Source organism: Ovis aries, chromosome 23 (genome assembly GCF_016772045.2).
Source record: "Ovis aries strain OAR_USU_Benz2616 breed Rambouillet chromosome 23, ARS-UI_Ramb_v3.0, whole genome shotgun sequence".
NCBI lineage: Eukaryota > Metazoa > Chordata > Mammalia > Artiodactyla > Bovidae > Ovis > Ovis aries.
In genome coordinates this window covers 35,120,957-35,133,154 of record NC_056076.1, presented here as the reverse complement: position 1 = coordinate 35,133,154, position 12,198 = coordinate 35,120,957, and the positions used below count along the sequence as shown (strand labels likewise).

At 47.1% G+C, this 12,198-nt stretch overlaps 1 protein-coding gene across 3 annotated transcripts in view; it reads left to right on the top strand.

The window, feature by feature from the left end:
- GREB1L (GREB1 like retinoic acid receptor coactivator) overlaps positions 1 to 12,198 on the top strand; it is a 247,693-nt gene that overhangs the window by 231,683 nt on the left and 3,812 nt on the right. For all 3 annotated transcript variants that reach the window (XM_027960953.3, XM_060405398.1, XM_060405399.1), the window contains 9 exons: positions 175 to 330; positions 823 to 962; positions 3,245 to 3,406; positions 3,540 to 3,744; positions 7,780 to 7,945; positions 9,128 to 9,355; positions 10,260 to 10,401; positions 11,415 to 11,615; positions 11,913 to 12,051. In XM_027960953.3, the coding sequence (XP_027816754.1) occupies positions 175 to 330; positions 823 to 962; positions 3,245 to 3,406; positions 3,540 to 3,744; positions 7,780 to 7,945; positions 9,128 to 9,355; positions 10,260 to 10,401; positions 11,415 to 11,615; positions 11,913 to 12,051 (1,539 nt within the window). The remainder of the gene's footprint in view (positions 1 to 174; positions 331 to 822; positions 963 to 3,244; positions 3,407 to 3,539; positions 3,745 to 7,779; positions 7,946 to 9,127; positions 9,356 to 10,259; positions 10,402 to 11,414; positions 11,616 to 11,912; positions 12,052 to 12,198) is intronic.

Sequence of the window (12,198 nt, the reverse complement as noted above, 5' to 3'; positions counted from 1 at the left end):
GCAGGTCTGAAGGATACTCTGCACCCTTCTCCCCCGGACTCAGGAGCTGATTTCTCAGAAAGGCCTTTGTCCACCTACCTGGGCTGTATGTTTCCCTGACACTTGGGTGAGAGGGAGGGAGGGCAGCCAGTCGGTCTGATTGGGCTGCTCTGTGCACTTTCCTTCTTGGCCTAGATCGCAGCGAAAGCAGTGAAGTGAGCCAGTCAGAGGGCGAACCCTGGCCTGACATCGAGAGCGTCAGTAAAATGCCCTTTGACGTCAGTGTGCACGACCCCAAGTACAGATCGATGAGCCTGGTATATACTGAAAAGCTGGCAGCGGTCAAACAAGGTCAGTGTACGTGGAGCCTGAAAGTCGAGGGTTCACCTAAATGAGGGCAGGAAACCTGGGGCCGTTTACTCCTTGAGAGCAGCTTGTCATACGGCTTTGCATGTCTCGTTTTATTCACATGAATGTCACCTTTTGGGCTTCCTGGGTGGCTCAGTGGTAAAGAATCCACCTGCCAATGTAGAAGACGTGGGTTCGATCCCTGGGTCAGCAAGATCCCCCTGGAGGAGGGCATGGCAACCCACTCCAGTATTCCTGCCTGGAGAATCCCATGGACAGAGGAGCCTGGTGGGCTACAGTCCATGGGTTTGCAAAAATTGGACATGATTTAGCAACTAAACAACAGCAAGGTCAACCTTGTAATTTTCAGAGCTGCCTCTCAGGGCATAAACTGCAGAATCCTAGAAAAAGCCCTTCTGGGGGTGGGGGACTTTTTGCCGAGGCTTAGAGGCTTCACACACAGCATGGGAAGGTGTTTTGTCTCTTTTTACACAGAAGCGATAAAGGAACCCAAAGCTGAGGAGCCCCGGAAACGAGAAACTATGTCCATGATGCTGACCAAGTATGCCGCCTACAACACCTTCCACCACTGTGAGCAGTGCCACCAGTACATGGACTTCACCTCTGCCTCCCAGGTGCAGCCCCTGTGCTCCTGTCTGTTACCCAGCCTGGGTTCTGTGTGCAAGAGAGGGAAGGGCCCAGCTTCAAGCCCTAGACAAAGGATGGCTTCTTTGGTTTTTTAAAAAATATTTATTTAGTTGTGTCGGCTAAAAATGCTCTCTTTTTATTAGGCCAAATATTGTCTGCATTGTAAGGACCTGTCTTAGTTGCCACATGCAGGATCTTTTCATTGCTGCGAACAGACTCTGAAGTTGCAGTGCATGGGCTCCAGAGAGCGCAGGCTTCAGTAGTTGCAGTCCGTGGGCTTTATAGCTGCCCCGAGGGATGTGGGATCTTAGTTCCCCAACCTGGAATTGAACCCACGTCCCCTGCATGGCAAGGCGGATTCTTAAGGCGGGTCATCAGGGAACTTCCAAGGATAGCTTATTCATGAGATGGAGCCACTCATTTGTGAGCAGAATGCACGAAGCAGTTGATAAAATGACTTTGGGTTTATTGGGATTATAGGCAGGGGAGAGAAAGAAACTGATTTGTGTCTTAAGTCACTTCATCAAATGGTTACATGTGTTGTGTCTAGAAAGTAACTGGTATGTCTGATTCTGAAAAAGCTGGATATTACAGTATGTTTGGCAAAAGGGTCTCTTTCCCTCCTTCGGGTTGTTGATGAAGATGGTGTTACTATCTGCAAGTCCATAGGGTGTGCCCTGTGAGCTGTGATCTGCACAGACCCAGTCTCCCTCTTACTCCAGCGTGGGGTGGTTTTGCCCACTAGGCACACAGAGGAGTCAGCGTGTGCTCTTTTATCTGGAGAGCACTGAGAGGTAGAACACGGAAGCTGAGCAAGTACCCCGCACCGCTGCACTCCTCCTTGGCCAGAGCATCTTTAGGCATAGAGGATGGGAAAGCAGCCAGTGATGGTTGTATCCAGCGCCTGTGTGGAGGCTGAGCTCCACGTTGCTTCCCCACTCTATCTTCTTGACCTTTAGCGCTTGGCCCTGAACGTCTAGAACTACTCTTCCTGTCTATAGCATATGCTGGGTGGGCACCCCGCTTCCTCCCCAGACTTGCTGCTACGCTTGAGGATCTGATCTCCATTTTCCCCAGGGAACCCAGAAGGATGTACTGGCTTTTCTGCTCTTCTGATAGAAGTTACCTTTCATACCCCAAATGGTTTCCTGTGTCACTGAAAACATTCAGTGGACTGTTGGAAATCAGCTCGCAATGCTTTATGGAATATAGATGATACAAGCCCCTGATCTATAAATCATTAGAAAATTCATTTTTTAGACAATATATTAAAAACCTTCTATTTAGTTTCTGTGTGATTACAGTACTGCCTGATACTTGTGAAGCAGAATGAAGGAGATCTTAAGGGGAGTATTACAATATTATTTTTCTATGAAATACAATATTTAGGTTGAACCTCTTGGGAAGGCTACCTGGATTCTTCTCGTGCCTGCTGACTAGTGATGCTCTCTTCTCATTAGGCCAAATATTGTCTGCACTGTAAAGGCCTGTATATAATTATTCTCTGAGGTGGGTTATGAGAGAGTGTGTGAACTTTCCAGCAACTTAAAAAAGAGGTTAGATTTGTATGTGGCTTGGATGAGTCAAAAGTCTTCTGGAAGCCAGAGTTCTAGGGTAAGTGACCATTCAGACATCTTCAGCTTCCAGTGTAGCCGGGAAAGATGGGCCCACAGGGCTGTTTTAATGATGCCAATCTTAATAGTTTATTTAGCAAAAATATCATTTGACCTGACCCCCTCAGAAGAGGATCCCTTGGTCAGGAAGATCCCCTGGAGGAGGGCATGGTGACTCACTCCAGTATTCTTGCCTGGAGAATCCCATGGGCTGAGGAGCCTGGTGGGCTACAGTCCAAAGGGTAGCAGAGCTGGAGACGACTGAAGCAACTTAGCACACACGCATGTGCAGAGGAGCGTTTTCCCCCATAACTGAGCAACTTTGGGAGTGTTTGGATAGCAAGACCTCCCAGAGGTATACTGGACTTCTGCAGGGCTGAGCACTAGTGGTTCTAAGGAGGTGAGAAATCATAGTTTTCAGCAGCAGTCACTGCACCACCCTCAGAAAGGGTGTTTGGGGTGAGAAGCTTGGATCTCGTGTCAGCCACTAAAAGATGAAGTGTTTGCCTTTTCTGACACTGCACGCACAGCCAGGTCTGGCGGGAGGTAGAAGTTCAGGATAGCTGGCCTCTATCAGTAACCATCTTGAGAGGAGCAGCCTGGAAGCTTGCCAACTGTGAGCTTACACGCCCTCCCTTTGCTCTTTGCAAACGCAGATGTCCGACGCCACTCTCCACGCCTTCACGTTCTCGTCCTCCATGCTGGGAGAAGAGGTGCAGCTCTACTTCATCATTCCCAAATCCAAAGAGAGTCACTTTGTCTTCAGCAAGCAGGGCAAGCACCTGGAGAGCATGCGGCTGCCACTGGTCTCAGACAAGGTAGGTGATAGAGCGTCTGGGTGCACGGCCGGCCGGCCTCAGGTGCTAGAGCCAGCTTTATAAGCATCTAGTATCTAAGGGCTCTAATTTTTCTTTCTGGCCTCTGGCCCTTTTTTTTTTTTTCTTTCAGCAGAATCTGAACGTGGTCAAGAGCCCTATTTTCACCCCCTCCAGCGGTCGCCACGAGCACGGACTTCTAAACCTCTTTCATGCTATGGAGGGCATCAGCCACTTGCACCTCCTGGTGGTCAAAGAGTATGAGATGCCACTATACCGCAAATACTGGCCCAACCACATCATGCTGGTGCTTCCCGGCATGTTCAATAACGCAGGCGTGGGTAAGGGGGCACGCGGGACGCAGGGCAAGGGCTAGGAAGAAAAATACCAAGCTCCATTCCTCACGCTTCCAGAGGGCCCCATGACCCTGCAAAGTGTCTTGTTCTGTGGACCAAAGGACTTTTGACTCTTCAAAAAAAAATTATATTTGGCTGGGCTGGCTCTTTGTTGCTGCAGACTTTTCTCTAGCTGTGGTGAGCCGTGGCTACTCTCTCATTGCGGAGCATGGGCTCCAGGGCATGTAGACATCAGTGGTTGAGGCACGTGGGCTCAGTTGTTGTGGCTCCCCACTTCTAGAGCACAGGCTCAGCAGTTGCGGCACCCGGGCTTAGTTCCTCCTCCGCATGTGGGATCTTCCCCAGTCAGGAATCAAACCCGTGTCTGTGTCGGCAGGTAGACTCTGCACCCCTGAGCCACTAGGGAAGCCCTTGACTCCTCTTTACGTGAGTTTTCATTTCTCTTCATCTGCAGTCTTGCAGAATGTTTTAACTTCTGAGGACTAGCATCCAAAGAAGTCACTGATACACTGAGCACCCTGGGAGGGCTTGGGACTCTGGCCAGCACAGGCTGCAGGTATTGCTCGCTACCAGCTGGCAGCAGGGACCTCACAGAGAGGAGGACGGCCAGAGGAGGAAGGGGTGGTTAGCAATTCAGACCCAGGTCTGGAGGGATCACTGGGGGTCATCGCTGATCTTAAAGGCACACAGCAAGTTCTCGGGGGTGCTGTACAGCTGGAGACTGGAAGCACCATCACTGCCGATGGCAGTCATCTTTAAAGTGCCTGGAAGCCTTTCCTGCTTTTCCTCTCGGGGTTTAAGGTCAGTGGGCTGATTTCTCAAGGGGACACCTGGCTGTCGAGTGTACTGACAGAGCGGGAGGAGGAACTAGAGAGAGAGGTCCAGAGCTTCGTTTACCCCTGAAGGCAGGAGACCTCCAACTGGACCCAGTGTCCTAGAGCCCTGCCCTCTGCCCACTCCCTGCATCTCACTCACTTCCCGTTGGCTTCAGTGGGAACTTGGAGGCAGAGCTTCAGGAGGGCTGAGGATCAAGAAGAGCTTTAGAGCCCATTTCTGGAGTGAAGGCAGAAAAGACCCGAGTAGTGCCCTGGATCCACATGGCCCTTCTCTCCAGGTCTCTCTCCCCTTTCCTTAAGACTCTTCCTTTCTTGTTCTCCATCTCATTCCTTTTCATTACCTTAAGTTTTAGCCTTAATATTGATTAAAATATTTTCCAAACAGGTTTATATTTTTAATGTAATTTTATTTCCCATCACTTAACATCAAATGAGGTAAGAATTTCACATATTTTTGGTCCTTTATCCTTCCCCAAAAACACATATCCCCATACTTAACTAAAATCTTTCTCTATATTTACATGACCCTCACACCTTTCTATGCCTAACTGACCTTTAGGAGAAAATACTTGCTCATCCCAGATTTGAGTGAATTTATTTAGTGCCAGTTTTGCCATTTTTGTAATCATCTGGGGAGAGAAACCAACATAAATGCAAATAAAGCAGCTTTTTTTTTTAAATTGATAAAACAGCACAAAATGTAGCCAGTGTTAAGTGTACGGTTCAGCATTCATCAGTACATTCACGTTGTTATGCAACCAGTCTCCAGAACTCTTGTCCATCTTGCAAAACCAACTCAGTAACATCAAAGGTTAACTCCCCATTTTTATTACCATTCACTCACTAATGGACCCTTGGTCTGCTCCTCACCTTCCGACTATTGTGAATGCTGCTGCTGTGGACATGAACACAAATCTCAAAACCCTGCTTTCCGTTCTTATGGGTATATACCCCAAAGTAGAACTGCTTAATCACACAGTAATTCCACTTTTAACTTTTTTTTAGGAATTGACATATACTGTTTTTCATAATGGCTTGTACATTCTTACCAACAATGTAAAATGGTTCCAGTTTTAACACATCTTCACTAACACTTGTGTTTTTTGGGAATTTTTGCTGTTGTTGTGAGTAGCCAACCTAATGGGTATGTGACGGTATCTTCTGATTCACATTTTCCTAATGGTTAGTGATGTTGACCGTACTTTCATTTGCTTGCTGGCCATTTGTGTATCTTCTTTGGAGAATCTGTTTTATACTAAGGTTTGTGTTGTTGACTTGTAGTTCTTTGTATATTCTAGATTTTCACCCCTTATCAGATAAGGTTTATAAATATTTTCCCCTATTCCATAGAAGAATGTGTTCTTTGCACAGTTTAAAATTTTTACGTGGTCCAATTTATTTTTCCTCTTGTTGCCTGTGCTTTCAGTGTCATAGCCAACAAATCAACAAACTATTGCCAAAACCAGTATCATTAAGCTTTCCCCCATATTTTCTTCTAAGAGTTTTATAAAAGCTCTTCGGTCATTTTGACTTCTTTATACAGCATTAAGGTGAGGGTCCAGCTTCATCGTTTTGCATTTGAATGGTTTTAGCACCTCTATCAAAAATCATTTGATCATATACGCAAGGGTGTTTCTGGGCTCTGTATTCTGATTCCATTGGTCTGTGTCTGTCTCTATGCCACTGCTACGCTGGTTTGATTACTCTAGTTTCGTAATCAGTCAAGTGTGAGACCTCCAGCTTTGCTGTTCTTTTTTGAAGATTGTTTTGGTGATTCAGAGTCCTTTGAAGTTTCATGTGAATTTAAAAATGAACTTTTCTAACAAAAGAAAAACTGATATTTTGATAGGGATTGTATTAAATTTGTGGGTTGCTTGTGGGATTTGTCAATAGTATTGCACCTTCCAGTCCCTGAACGTGTCTTTCCACTTATTTGGAAACACTTTCAGCAGTATTTTGTACTTTTTAGTATAGTGGTCTTTAGCCTCCTCGGTGAAACACGTATTCCAAGTATTCTTTTTGATGAAAATGAAGCACTTCTTAATTTCCCTTTTAGATTGTTCATTGTTATCATATAGAAACACAGCTAATTTGTGTTGTTTTTTGTCTGCAACTCTGCTGAATTTATTCTAACATGTGCATGTGTATAATAGTTAAGGTTTTCCTCACATAAGTCATGTCTACAGATAATTTTACTTCTTGCCAACTCGGGTGACGTTCGTGTGTGTGTGTGTGTGTGTGTGTGTGTGTGTGTGTGTGTGTGTAATTTCTCTGGCTAGGATTTTCAGTACTATGTTAAATAGAAATGGTAAAGTTGGGCATCCTTATCTTATTCTTGATCTTAAAGAAAAAGCTTTCAGTTTTTCACTAGTGAGTATGTTAGCTGTAGGCTTTTTCATATATGGCCCTTATAATGCAAAGTATTACACACAATTCTCTTAACAAACTATTTTCCTGGTTCCTCCATGGACTTAACTGGGGTTTTTTGAACTTCTTTATTTCTGTGTTTTGTTTCATTTTAGGGTCTGTGTTAGTCGCTCAGTCGTGTCTGACTCTTTGTGACCCCCATGGACTGTAGCCCACCAGGCTACTCTGTCCATGGGATTCTCCAAGAATACTGAAGTGGAAGAAAAAAAAAAATACTGGAGTGGGTTGCCATTCTCTTCTCCAGGGGATCTTCCCGACCCCGGAATTGAACCCACGTCTCCTGCATTGCAGGGAAATATTTTACCATCTGAGCCATCAGGGAAGCCTCATTTTAGGGTGGCCCACTCATAAAATCTGGCTAATTCCTGATGGTCATCATCTTAATTGCTAACACTGAGTACTCACTCACCATGTGCAGCACTGTCCTGAGCACCATACAACAGTCTATGAAGTAGACATTATCATCGCCTTCTTACAGGTGGGGAAGCCTAGGCACAGGGATTCTAGCAGCACTCCTCAAAGTGCAGTTCACCAGTCACCAGTGAAAAGGTCTCTGGCCCCTCATCAGACACCACTAGTGTGAGCCTTTGGTGGTGGGCTCCCGGAATCTGCATTTTAAATTATTTCCTGGATGTCCGGTCAACCCCGATGTGTACAGTCACCAGGCGAACACTCATGCGTATGGAGAGAATGTGACATGTCTGTGGGGCCTCCGCCAAGCCTGAGGGGAACATCCCAGCCTTGTGTTGCCTTCCAGGTGCTGCCAGGTTCCTCATCAAGGAGCTGTCGTATCACAACCTGGAGCTGGAGAGAAACCGCCTGGAAGAGCTGGGAGTTAAACGCGAGTGTGTCTGGCCTTTCATCGTCGTGATGGATGACTCGTGTGTCCTGTGGAACATTCACAGTGTTCAGGAGCAGACCAGGTAGGGGCGGTTCTGTGCAGTTCTAGGAATGTGACATGCCACCGAGCAGGTCCTCTCCTCAGCCATCATGGCACAGGAAAGTAAACGAGGGGCACAGCTTCCCAGAGCAGAGCCACCATCTGAGACCACTTACTCTCACCAGCACTTTCTGCGGCGACTTAGGGATTTTTTAATCTAGACACTTGGTATACCATTAAACTCCTGGACTGTTTGTGTTACCGCAGCTTTGGTCTGCTGTAAGAGTCTGTTGAAAGACACTGTGGTTTATGTAGAAAGACTACTGGCTTCTGAATTGGAATGGTTTTTAGCCCTAGCTCTTCTTCCTAACTGTCTGGATGAAAAGGGAAGTTATTCCATCTCTGTCTCAATTCCATCCTCTATAAAATTACGGCTGGGCCAAAACACGTGGTTCTCCTCCTGGCGCAGCGGTGAGGGGATCCATGAGGACCATGAAATGCTAAACCTGGAGATGTCCTATGCAGTAAATGAGCCCAGATGTCCTCAGCCCCAGTGAAACAGTGTGCCACATGGTCTCAAGGCCCTTCCAGCTCAGATGTGTGACCCTGTGTCCTCATTTCCCTGGTGGATTTGAAGCCAGGGACATTAAGAAATATTCCTTTATTATACTATAATTTCCAGGACTGGGAAGAGTACCTGTGTGCTCCTAACCTCTGGCTGCCTCTCTTTGGTAACTCCCTGTTCATTACTCACCTTGAAAATGAGCCGGATTTCTTTCTCTGCCTTTAAGGGGTCAGCCTCACCCCAGGGGACTGCCCTAGTGGCTCCGTGGTAAAGAGCCTGCCTGCCAGTGCAGGAGGTGCAGGTTTGATCCCTGGGCCGTGAAGATCCCCTGGAGGAGGAAATGGCAACCCACTCCAGTATTCTCGCCTGGAAAATTACAGGACAGAGGAGCCTGGCAGGCTCCAGTCCATGGGGTAGCAAAGAGTCGGACACACACAAGGACGCTCACCCCTGGAAGGCAGCTTCTCTAGATCAGCAGTGACAGGCAGCATGGAAACCAGGCTTGACATCCTTGTCCGCTCCAGACTAAGAGAAAGTCAACCAGCTAGTTGTGTCCTTTGCAGATATCAATACCATACAGTAGTGTCAGCTCTTCCCACGTGACCATGTCTTCAGTGATACTGAGTGATCTCTTATGTAAACGAACTCTGCATTTCATAGCCAGCCCATGGAAACAGGAGTTTCCAGTAAGAATGTGTCCTTGAAGAGTGTCTTGCAGCACATGGAGGCGACACCGAAAATCGTGCACTACGCGATCCTGGGCATCCAGAAGTGGAGCAGCAGGCTGACTTCTCGGAGCCTCAAGGTCCCATTCTCTAGGTGCCACGTGCATGACTTCATCCTCCTCAACATAGATCTGACTCAGAACGTGCAGTACGACTTCAACAGGTAAGCTGGGCTCCCGGATGCACATCATCCTGCCGGTTACTGTTTCTGCCCAGCTCCAGCCTCTGTAATGTGTTTATTCGTCTCTGAGAAACTAAGACTGTTTATACGGACAGAGAATGGGGCATCACAAGCCCCCAAGTGCCCCTTCATCACTGTTCAAACTGACCCAGACTCAGTCATGAGTGCTGCAATGTGAAATGCTTAGGAAGTATATTTCAGCCATCTTATTATTCCACAAGAACTGAAACAGGGACCAAATTGTTTCATCAGTGGAAATCAGTGTGTGGACCCATAAACCTGTTCACAATTAACCTTTCACTCGGAACTCGGAAGGTAGTCACTTCCTGAGATGTTAGCAAGACCCTGAGATCTGGATCCTGTGGGGAAAAGCCAGCTAGCCCTGGCCTTGCCTCCCGAATGAACTATGCACTTGTCCCAGAAAATCCGAAATGGCCAAGGAAGAATGTCAGAGGCCGCAAGTCCCTCTTAAGTCAACCCCCGAGCTGCAGCTCTTACAATATTCTGTAGCGATTTCACTTCTGTTTTAAATTTGGCAGATGCTTCATCCTGTTTGCAGCCAGGATGTTAACACTGGGAGCAGCTCTGCACTCCTGTCCCACAAAGAGTATACAGAGTGCGTGGTCCTGTTTCAGTTCAGGGGTGCCTAAGTAAGGGGCTGTGCCAGGTCTGGGACCAGTCCCCTCAGTGCTCCTTCCTTAATGACTGTAGTGCCCCCATCAGGGCATTACAACACAAGCCGGTGCTCACGGAGCCAGCCCCACGTGGGGGAAAGGATGGCTGTCTCTGAGGCGGTCACCTAACATCTGCCACAGGTGTTGTCTCTGTAAGTAGCACAGCTGAGAGGTGACAGTCCACGGACCCTGCCACTGTGGTTCTAATTTAGGTATTTCTGTGAAGATGTTGACTTTAACCTGAGAACCAACAGCAGTGGACTGCTCATCTGCCGCTTTAACAACTTCAGTCTCATGAAGAAACATGTGCAAGTTGGCGGGCAGAGGGACTTTATCATTAAACCAAAGATCATGGTAAGTTGGCAAGCTTGAGTCTCCTGCTGAAAATAAGATGATCCCTCAGTTATCTGTTTCCTGGTATCGGCATTAAGTACATGCCACTTGACTGGAAAGTGAGGTGACACAAGGGAGGCCCCTCTTAATGTCAAATCTGGAGCCTTGTTTCCCTGAGGACTCATCTAGAACCAAACCTACGTTTTGAAATTTCAACAAATTACCTTTCTTTAGATTTAAGGCTTAACTCCATCAAAGCTTTAGTTTCAAATGTGTTCTATAAACTGGCAAAGTTGACATTTTTTACATTCTTTATGTAACAGGTGAGAGAAAGGTAAATCAAATTGCTTGCTTGCATGGCCTTTGCCAGTTTTATTTTTAAAGTAAGGCAGATCAAAATGTGTTAAGGGTTAATTCTATGGGCCTACCCTTTTCCGTTTATAAGATTTGCTGGTAGCTAATCATTTATAGGGCTGCCCAGGAGGCACAGCAGTAAAGAATCTGTCTGCAATGCAGGAGACACGGGTTTGATCCCTGGGTTGGGAAGATCCCTTGGAGAAGGAAATGGCAACCCACTCCAGTATTCTTGCCTGGGAAATCCCATGGACAGAGAAGCCTGGCAGGCTACAGTCCACGGAGTTGGAAAAGATGGACTTGACTGGCCATGCACAGTCATTTACAGCATGTGGACTATCCGGTGGAGCTTAAAGACCTCCTTGCTTTTTTTCCTGGTGCTGACAGGATGGGATTTAACCCATCCACGTCCAGCAGTGCTGTAAAAAGGTTTCTGTTGGTCCTTACAATGTACATGCTAAGTGCGCAAACTTTCAAAGAAGCCTCCTTTAACATTTGCTCAGGCCCTTGCTGCGTATAAATTACGTTAAATCCAACAGGAAGAATTTCAGAACCCCAGGATGACAAGACGGTGCTGCTGCCTTTCCTGCGGGCTGTCAGGATGCAGGCGTGCTCTCCTGGTGGGGGTCACACAATGCCCACGCAAACATTTCCCATCACTCCCTTGGCTCTGATTCCAGGTGTCAGAGAGCATGGCGCCTATTCTGCCCCTACAGTACGTCTGTGCTCCCGACAGTGAGCACACCCTTCTGGCAGCCCCTGCACAGTTCCTCCTGGAGAAGTTCCTGCAGCACGCCTCCTACAAACTCTTCCCCAAAGCTATCCGAAACTTTCGGAGCCCCGTGCTGGCCATCGACTGCTACCTTAACATTGGACCAGAGGTAAAGGGGGAGGGGCCGGGGCGCTCAGGTAGAGGGGCTTGTTCTGCATCTGGCAGTTTCTCTCATAACTACCCTTTATTATGAGAAATAAGAGAAGCTTTAGGTAGGTTAAAACATGACACACAAAGGGAGTACAAGGCTCAGATAAGCAGCCCCCTGAAGTTCCAATAAAACATGTCTCCGTTACCTGACCCTGAGAGGGACAGCTAGAAAGGCAGGCATGGATCATTCAACTGACAACGCAGAGGTTTTACTGGCTTCTGAAATGCTAGTGTGCTCTGTGCTTGATGGTTGCAGGTGGCCGTATGCTACATCAGCTCCAGACCCCACTCCAGCAACGTCAACTGTGAAGCGGTGTGCTTCGGTGGACTCCTCTTGTACCTCTGTGACTCTTTTGTAGGTGCTGATCTTCTTAAGAAATTTAAGTTTCTCAAAGGTAAATCAAATTCAGCATCTTGCTTGTGAGTGCTGTTAGTTCCCACTGGACAAAATGCAGAGGTGAAAACCATAAAAGAGCACTTTAACACATTTTGCCAGTAAGCTGATACACCTTTCTTTGAAACTGGGGCACTAAGGGAGTTAG